This window comes from Saprolegnia diclina (assembly GCF_000281045.1).
Source record: "Saprolegnia diclina VS20 unplaced genomic scaffold supercont1.119, whole genome shotgun sequence".
Lineage (NCBI taxonomy): Eukaryota > Oomycota > Saprolegniomycetes > Saprolegniales > Saprolegniaceae > Saprolegnia > Saprolegnia diclina.
The window spans coordinates 95,209-103,687 of NW_008246186.1; the positions used below are offsets into that span (position 1 = coordinate 95,209).

The 8,479-nt window shown below is 55.6% G+C and overlaps 5 protein-coding genes across 5 annotated transcripts; 3 read left to right on the forward strand and 2 right to left on the reverse strand.

The window, feature by feature from the left end:
* Positions 1–82: 82 nt before the first annotated feature.
* SDRG_16227 (hypothetical protein) lies at positions 83–616 on the forward strand (the record flags this gene model as incomplete). The annotated part of the gene is made up of 2 exons (XM_008622428.1): positions 83–210; positions 259–616. 2 exons carry the CDS (start codon positions 83–85, stop codon positions 614–616), a joined length of 486 nt encoding a protein of 161 aa, XP_008620650.1.
* Positions 617–2,021: 1,405 nt separating this feature from the next.
* On the forward strand, positions 2,022–2,732 carry SDRG_16228 (hypothetical protein). The gene has a single exon (XM_008622429.1). It carries the CDS (start codon positions 2,032–2,034, stop codon positions 2,659–2,661), a length of 630 nt encoding a protein of 209 aa, XP_008620651.1. The 5' UTR covers positions 2,022–2,031; the 3' UTR covers positions 2,662–2,732.
* A 508-nt stretch (positions 2,733–3,240) lies between these two features.
* SDRG_16229 (hypothetical protein) lies at positions 3,241–3,840 on the reverse strand (the record flags this gene model as incomplete). Its single annotated transcript, XM_008622430.1, has 1 exon — positions 3,241–3,840. A coding segment is annotated over one exon (556 nt), but the record flags the coding sequence as incomplete, so codon positions are not given.
* A 664-nt stretch (positions 3,841–4,504) lies between these two features.
* Positions 4,505–5,181, reverse strand: SDRG_16230 (hypothetical protein). The gene has a single exon (XM_008622431.1). It carries the CDS (start codon positions 5,099–5,101, stop codon positions 4,550–4,552), a length of 552 nt encoding a protein of 183 aa, XP_008620653.1. The 5' UTR covers positions 5,102–5,181; the 3' UTR covers positions 4,505–4,549.
* A 991-nt stretch (positions 5,182–6,172) lies between these two features.
* SDRG_16231 (hypothetical protein) lies at positions 6,173–6,829 on the forward strand (the record flags this gene model as incomplete). Its single annotated transcript, XM_008622432.1, has 1 exon — positions 6,173–6,829. The coding sequence occupies one exon, from the start codon at positions 6,173–6,175 to the stop codon at positions 6,761–6,763; it is 591 nt and encodes a 196-aa protein (XP_008620654.1). The 3' UTR covers positions 6,764–6,829.
* Between the last annotated feature and the right edge of the window lie 1,650 nt (positions 6,830–8,479).

Here is an 8,479-nt window from a genome sequence, read left to right on the forward strand (position 1 = left end):
CTGTTGTCTGGGGCGCGGCCAACTGCAACCGAAGCACACGAGGTGGACTCATTTTACTTTCTGCCACCGCACCTTCACGTCCATGGATCAAGCTCCAAGCATCGCTTGCCGCTTTAACGGCTGCGAAAACATCGCACTACCCAACCTCGCCAAGTGCGACTTTCACCGCCATCGGCTGCCGTGTCAAGTGCACGACTGCAACAACATTGTGTACGCTCGGAAGCTCTGCGTGCGCCATGGCGGGAAGCCTCAATGTAGACACGACGGCTGCGATGCCAACGCCCGGGGTGGCGGCTTCTGCGCCCGCCACGCCAAGGTGCACGTCAAGCACGTCTGTCTTGAGCCGCTCTGCAACAGCGTCGCCCACGCCAAAAGCAAATGTGTGCGCCATGGGGGCGGACGCCGCTGCCGCGAGCCCGAGTGCCATACGCTTGCTCGCTCGGGTGGCTTTTGCCGCCGCCATGCCGACGGTCCAATGAAAATGGATGACGAGCCGAACTGGCACGACATTGAGGTCGGCATGGACCATGTTCCGACCTTTGAAGACCTGGACCAATCAATCTTGGACTGCATCTTGGCAACGACAGAGCCCATGATGACGACCATGCTGTTTTAGAGCATCGTATGCGACTGTTATTTAGTACTATTTAATGAACGACCTGTACTTTCGAAAGCTCCTCCAACTGTTTTTAAATTGTGTCAAACCATGATGCACTGTTGTTGCTGTTGTGAACGTGTGCCGCTACGCTTGAATGCGTGGGAGTTAGCGCCAGCACTTGACCGTTGGGAGTGACGCACTGGACAATAAAATGATCGTACAGCCACGGTACTGTAGTGCTATGCAACGAAGACGATGCTTTTCGGCACTTTAGCTACCTCTGGGAATGGATAACGCTGCCGCACAGGGACACGTATTTTCGGGCCGGCGTTGGGCTGCGGGCAACGATTTCTGGGAGACAGGAGGCGGTTTCCACCATCTTCTATTCAACCTAAACGGCATCAACGCAACTTTGAGCACGAGCTTACATACTCGTGCAAAAGGGGGGAAACCTTCGGTAATGCGAACCACATTGATTTATTTTGGAAATCATTTGCGGTCGAAAAGGATTGCATTCGAGTTGACGCGAGATGGCGCGACATGCGGTCGTCCATTTAAGTCCGTAATGCACCTAAAGCGGTCAACGACACACATACAAATATCATGTAGTAACAATCTCAGAAGCGTACTTAACGCGGGCACTGAATTCTGCCGTCCACTAGCTCCGTCCGACACACCTTGAATCAAGATCAACACCAAGGCTTGGTGTTGATTTTGGTCGACGCAACGAACATGCGCCAGTCCCATGGTCCGTATCAAGCAAATACGCTCTTTGTTGTAACTGCGCAGAACATCTTCGAGGATTCGCGAGTTTCAACGGTTTGAAGGTACTCCAAGAACGTCGCCACCACGTCAGCTAAATCCAATCGTCTCTGCTATGGCAAGGGATACAAAATTGGTTATTGCATTGGCCATGGTCACGATGGCGGACGCAATCAGCGCATCTACACTCCACGCACGATCAGTTTGTGCACAGTATGATGAAGCCACAAGCCACAAGGCGTTCAAGGTAGCGCGAAACCATGTCTGGTCGTGTCCACGCACCCCGCCTGGTCGACCCTCATTAGCGACGCGAGTTACCTCTTCCGAATACTGGTAGAAAGGATCGTGGCTTGCCTTTGTCTCTACCACGATCTCGCGTACCAACGCAAAGTGCAATTTGGCTCGGTACAACTAAACGGCGGCGGTCCGAACTTGCTGAATTTTTGGCGTTTTCCGGATTTCCGGCGAGTTGATCAGGTCCAAGAGTGGGACAAGCCAGTTTTGGGATGACAGGTCGAGCGCAACAGTGGGCCGTTATTCATCTTCAACCTTTGTCGCCAATTATTTCAAGCCCACGTGCACCAAGCACTGTACTGGTCCATGTATGGGGCTTACCGAAACTTCAGGGCCCATCACTCATGCGCGCCATAGTGCGCTGAATGGTCGATCTCATGCATCGATATTGTCCAAAATGGATCTCCTTGTGGAAGAAGACCATCCGATCATTTTCCATTTCATCGTCTTTCCTCCGCACCAAAATGGACGCGCAGTGTTGCTTCCGAGGCTGCTCCAAGCCAGCTATGCCGCAGTCCAACAAATGTGCCTTCCATCGCAACCGGCTCTGCTGCGCCGTGAGTACGTGCAACAATCAAGTGTACGCGCGTGGTCTGTGCGTTCGCCACGGCGGCACCAAGCCGTGTCTCGCCACGGACTGTGACGCAAACGCCCGCACCGGCGGCTACTGCTCGCGCCACTCGCTCGTCAACACAAAAAAACAGTGCATTGAGGCGGGGTGTGCCAACATTGCGCACTCGCGCAAGAAGTGCGTGCGTCATGGCGGCGGGCGCAAGTGCAAACTCGTCGAGTGCGAAACGCTCGCGCGCATCGCAGGCTACTGCCAACGGCACTCCAAGCAGCTGCTCAAAGACGCCGTCGCGACCAACGAGGTCGTTCCCGACACGTGGATCGAGGACGCCATGCCCATGGACACGCTGGACGACCTCATTCTCGACTTTGTCTTGATCACGACGACGACCGGGCTTGTGGCCTCGGGCGATAGTGTATACAAGGACATCGCGTAATGCGTCCCCGGTGCTCTTTTCTACGTTTATAAGTTATACATGGCAATTGAATCCAATTCAACATACGTTTCGTCTTGGGTTGAGCCGCTTTTAGAATGCTGTTCCTTCGTTTCCTAGTTCACCCAAGCTAAAAGAAGCTAGATCGCGCTGCACTTTGGTGCATGCGGCTTTGGCACCGGTGATTCGATACGTGTTATAGATCGTTGCGCCAAATCACCATTTCGCTCTGCCTGGAAAAATCCAATTGCAATAGTTACATGTTCTCCTCGTTCCACTTGACAGACATACCTTACCTTACGGTCCAGCTGTGAGCTCCCCCAGTGGCCAGCACAGTATCATACGACCACATGTACTACTGGCCTGTGCATCACGACAAATATATCAGCAGCTCGTCGCACGGTAACAAGCATGCCGCCACGCTTGTTTGGGCCGAGATAAAGAGCGAGAGCGCAGTTCTCGGCAGAGCCAGTAATGAGTAGTTATCTCGGGCTTAGCGCTTCTCCTTCTAATGTCCGCTGAGCTTCTTGCGTCCTCGAGGCTAGCTATACAGCACCACCATTGAAACCAGGCAACGACATGTGCACAGTGATATTCATATGAGATATTAGTTGTCTCGCGCTCGATTACAAATCGTAGACTTCCATTTCCAATGCACTAAGTGGTGGTGTCATCGGCTCGATCCGCGGGGAGTCGATCAGTAGGCACTGCAAAATCTTGTTGTCGAGCTCCTGCAGGTCATCGCTGGCCGCCATATCGACTTGGACGGGGCTTGCGCGTAGCGACACCTTGGATGGATTGTGGCGGCGGCAAAAGCCACCCGTTCGTGCCAAGCTTACGCAAAGCTCTTCTCCGCAACGCCGTGCGCCGCCGTGCCGGACGCACTTGGACCGAGAGTGGGCGAGGTTCCGGCAGTGGGGCTCCGAGCACGCGCGCTTGGCGGTAGGAAGCGCGTGCCGCGAGCAGTAGCCGTCGATGCGGGCGTTCGCACTGCAGTCGTCTTGGGCGCACTGCAACTTGCCGCCGTGGCGCACGCAAAGCTGGCGCGCGTAGACAATGTTGTTGCAGCCGTCAATGTGGCACACGAGACGATGGCGGTGAAACTCGCACTTGCCGAGGACCGGCAAGGCGCGCTGGGTGCAGCCGTTGAAGCGACAGCTCGTGGACGACGGTGCGCGCATGTTGTGTGAAATGGAGAAATGACGTGAGCTGCCAGCCTCTTTTGCGCGCGCTCCAGTACGCCAGGTCAAGACCAATGGTGCTGGCGGACTGGATTTGCACAGATACTTGCGCGGCAAACAACTCATATGGACCGCCATGTCGTGCAGCGTTGTCGTCCCTCGAACGCAGCCTGGTTTCCAGTGGAGCAGACTCGAAGGAACGCCTCTGTACTTTGATGGTGCTTGGACACCGCGTTTGACCGAGTTGCTCGCTTGCGCTCGACCTTGTATGTCCCTAGATCGCGACAAACGCAGTCTTGCGTCGACGTGCACTGTACCCCCCGTAGAGTGTTAACTATCAGATTCCAAGGTGCATAGTGGAATTCCGGTCGAGTTCAAACTGCCATCCATACCTATTGGCCCGCCACGATTGGCGGTGCTCGGGTTAGTGGGCCTTACTTGTCACGGAGAATCAAAGTGTGGCAGCGCATTACTTGTCCTAGAGAATCCAAGATCCGTGCGTTCAGTTGTGAAAGCCGACAACTCGATCAGTAGTCATCATGCCGAGATCCATTTACTGGTATGCTGAAAACGATCGTCCGACCCAGCCATACTCTGCATTTGTATACTGCGCGATGTTGTCGATACGCGCTAGCAACTCATACATGCGCGAACTCGGCAAGCGACAAGAAAAGAATCACGTGATAAGTTAGCATTTTACAAAAAGGGCTTTACAACGCGTACCATTCGACATCGATCGTGGTCGGCGACGACGACGCCGTGTCATTCGCACACGTCTTGATCAAGCAGTCCAAAATGGCATCGTCGAGCGGCTCGATCGCGTCGATCCAATCCAAGGCCAAGTCGAATGCATCGGCGCACGTCACTTCCTGGCGATGCCGCACGCAGCAGCCGCCCTTGCGCGCCAGTGTACTGCAGCCGTCGACGTAGCAGCGACGCCCGCCGCCGTGGCGGACGCACAAGCCCTTGGCGTGCGCGGCGTTCGTGCAGAGCGGCTGCGAGCAGAGGCGCTTGCTGCGGACCTCGGTGTGGCGGTAGCAAAACCCGCCGGGCCGCGCGTTCGCATCACAGTGGTCGTGGGCGCACTTGGGCTTGCCGCCGTGGCGCACGCAGAGCTGGCGGGCGTACACAATGTTGTTGCAGCGCGCGACGGAGCACGGAAGGCGGTGGCGGTGGAAGTTGCACTTGCCCAAGCCGTCGATCGCTGGGTTGCTACACCCGTTGAAGCGGCAGATCTCTTGAGAGGAGGACGTCGTTTGCATGTCTTGGAGCGAAAATGGAAATGAGCTACACACAGAGTCGCGTAGGTGCCCATGGCGCGGACGAATCGCAGGAAACAACTCAGCGACGTTGTTCAACAACTCATGCAGTTTGCACCATCTGGCGCTGCATTCGGATCCGGATAAGATGGCGGCGCGTGGCCCGGCAACGAAACGACGTCGAGACCGCATTGGACGCCAGCGCCGATCGATACAAGCGACCGCAGCCAAGAATAACGTATATACATGTACGAGGACCCGATAGATTCCACATACATTTTTTTTGGCTATCGATGCCGTCCTTGGAATGATGCGTGCACCACGCACGAAGGCCGACTGGGGCCTCCTCGGAATTTTCAACGTGCAACAATTTTGCCACAAGCAGGCCACAACAACTTGCATTTCTACGTGCTTCCAACAAGAGAAAGGCTCGGGCTCGCCCTCTTTATCCAATCGCGCGGACTAATGTTCATGTTATCCACGAGCTGCACACTGCCAGAGTTGCAATTGCACGTGTCGTGTCGACCAGTCGACAGCATTCGTTGACGTTCTTCTCGTCGTTTGAACGTGCTCGCGACGCAATATCTGAAGCTCTTCGCGTAGTTGCGACTGGGATTCCAGCACTTGTGTGCGTTAGAACGGGTGTGTTGTGGTGGGCTACGGCGCTTTCACTTTTACGTGGCAGCATTTGCTCGAGTCCGACGCGACACAATGCGGATAAGTGTGTCCATGCGTAAATGTGCACTTTGGTACGAAGAACTGCACTGCGGTGGGCTTGTAAAACGCGCTGCGCTTTGCCAATCACGCAACCGGATCAGCGGTCCACAAGTCGGGAAAACAACAAAACGACCATCACTCATGGTATCCGGAGTTGGGCCATGAAATTCACTCCGTGGACGAGTTAGTTGTTCTTGCTTCTGTTGCCGTCGCCAGCATCGATGTCGATGTCGAAAGAGACAGAAACACAACATGTTGTCGCGTGGTCTACACGTTGTCGTGTGATATGGAAGAAAAGATACTTGCGACCGCATTGTGAAAATCTCAGTGTCTCGGGCAGACCACCAACCACCGACGATGGACGCAACGACAATCAACTGCTGCTTTAACGGTTGCACGAACGTCGCGATGCCCGATGGCACCAAATGCACGTTTCATCGAAGCCGAGTGTGCTGCTCGTTTGAAAACTGCTTCAACCAAGTGTACGCGCGCGGCCTCTGCGTCCGCCACGGCGGCAAGAAGCAGTGCCTTGCCGACAACTGCGAGACAAATGCGCGCACGGGCGGCTACTGCTCGCGCCACGCGATCGTCGGGCTCAAGAAGCAGTGCATCGAAGAAGGCTGCGTCAACTTGGCGCACGCCAACCAGCGCTGTGTGCGCCACGGCGGCGGCCGCAAGTGCAAGTTTGGCGAATGCACGTCCCTCGCGCGCATTGCGGGCTACTGCCAGCGCCACTCCAAGCAGATTCTCAACGATGCGCCGGCGATCGATCCCGACCTCCTCGTCCTTTTGCAAGCCGAAGATTGGTTCGACTCGGACAGCTCGAGCACGACGTCGTCACTGGAAGACTTGGACCACGCGATTTTGGATTGCGTCCTTCAAAGCACCACAGATGGCAGCAACAGCACGTCGTGGGGACGTGACGAGAGCCTCGTGTGCTCTCAATGATACCTTCCGGTCTCGTCCTCAATCAACTTAACGTTAGGAATAATTTAGCCGTTCTTTATTCGTGCCATTATGATTTTGTCTGCCACGAAGTCCAAACTGGACCGAGGCCTGCTAGTTTGAGTGCCTCATGATGGAATATGGTTTTGGTTACGTTGTTGATGAACAGCGCGCCAATGTAGGTACAGTTCACACTGCATCGGTCATGACGATGGACATTTGACGCCAAGCGCGTTGCGATTAAATGTCGGCGATAGAGCCCAGTTGTCGAGGAGACGAGGGCAGAATGAAGTTGATGTGGTCACGGAGCAATCCGTCCTCGCGCGAGGCGTCGCTTGGGTGGTCTGCAGCAAGGGCTTAATCAATCGAGTAAACAACATACCGCGAAAGGTGGCCGTCTCGGGTGACACGAGGAGCGTTATGGCGCGAAACACTCGTTGCGAGCCTGCGAGGCAGCGCAGGTGCGTAAGACCTCCCTGTAAAGCGACTGCGCGGGGCCAGTGTCGCAGTGTCATCGCAGCTACCCTTACTCAAGGGTCAAGGGGTGTTTGAGCTTTCTAGCGTCTTTGCGATTCGTAACGTTCGACGACGGATTTCTCCAGCGAATAACATCTCATCGTTGCCAGTGGTGGAGCTGGTTTTGAGTCTCCACGCATGTACATGAACGGGATTCCCGTTGTCCGTGGCCAGGCCATGCACAGACGCGACTACACGATGCCAAATAACCAAGGGCATCCATCTTACGTCGATGTTATGGCCTTGGAATAACCTTGTGCTGGGAGCTTTGCACACTCACCTCGCAGGTCGATGCAAGGATCGCATCTACAGTGCAGCGCAGCCATTTGGAAGCCTGGCGCTAACGGACACAGCGGTTGAAATGCCAAGAGGTTCCTGGGGGTGTAAAGCGAATCCAACGCCGCGTCGAACGCGCCCGCGGGGTATGTTGCCGTTGCAACGAGAACTTATTGTATTACGTCCGCGGCGTCCATGGTCGCATCCACGAAGGGTGTTTCGTGTGCGACAGCGTGAGAGCGTGGATGCGGACGATGCAAACGCCGGGCGAAGCGTCTGCCGTACAGAGGTGCCGATCCGCGAGAGCTCGTGGAAAGCAGCGCACTGGCGATCAATCGCTGCGTTTCAGTCTGTTTTGCGAGCAACGTAAAAGCGTGCCAATGTCGAGTTACGTCACGTTCTTCGACGACGTCAAACACATTCGAGAAACGATTCCGCGCATGCCATAAGCGCCAGCTCCAAGCGCCGTGCGGATGCGTTGTCGTCGTACGCAAAGAGCGCCGCACGTTGCTCTTGGCTGCACGTCGCGGTTACTTTTCTATCGCGTGGCGACATCCGGATACGACGACGTGGCGGCGCGAGATTACACCGTGTAACCACCCGCCCATCTGCCCATCTGCACAACGTGGCCACGCGTCCTTTTCCGGCTCCGCGAAGACATCTGCGACAAGCTGGGGCGACCACGAAGTGCGAGTTAGTCACTGGCGGTTCTATGGGATGCTCACTTCGCCGCTGAGGGCGCTCGCTATAGAGAGGGCTTGCTCCGCCGCATTTGACGACAATGGCGCAACGTAGTCGGTACGTGAGGGTATGTATGCACGTGGCCGGCGAGTACTACACAGCCTCACCCTTCCGTGCAGCATCGTCGTGCCAGCTGCGTGACGTCAACACGACGGTTGGGGGTCGTATCTGAGTTCCTGTATACCG

Coding starts and splice junctions, on each gene's coding strand:
- SDRG_16228 (XM_008622429.1), top strand. CDS start 2,032: ATGCATCGATATTGTCCAAAATGGATCTCCTTGTGGAAGAAGACCATC.
- SDRG_16230 (XM_008622431.1), bottom strand. CDS start 5,101: ATGCAAACGACGTCCTCCTCTCAAGAGATCTGCCGCTTCAACGGGTGT.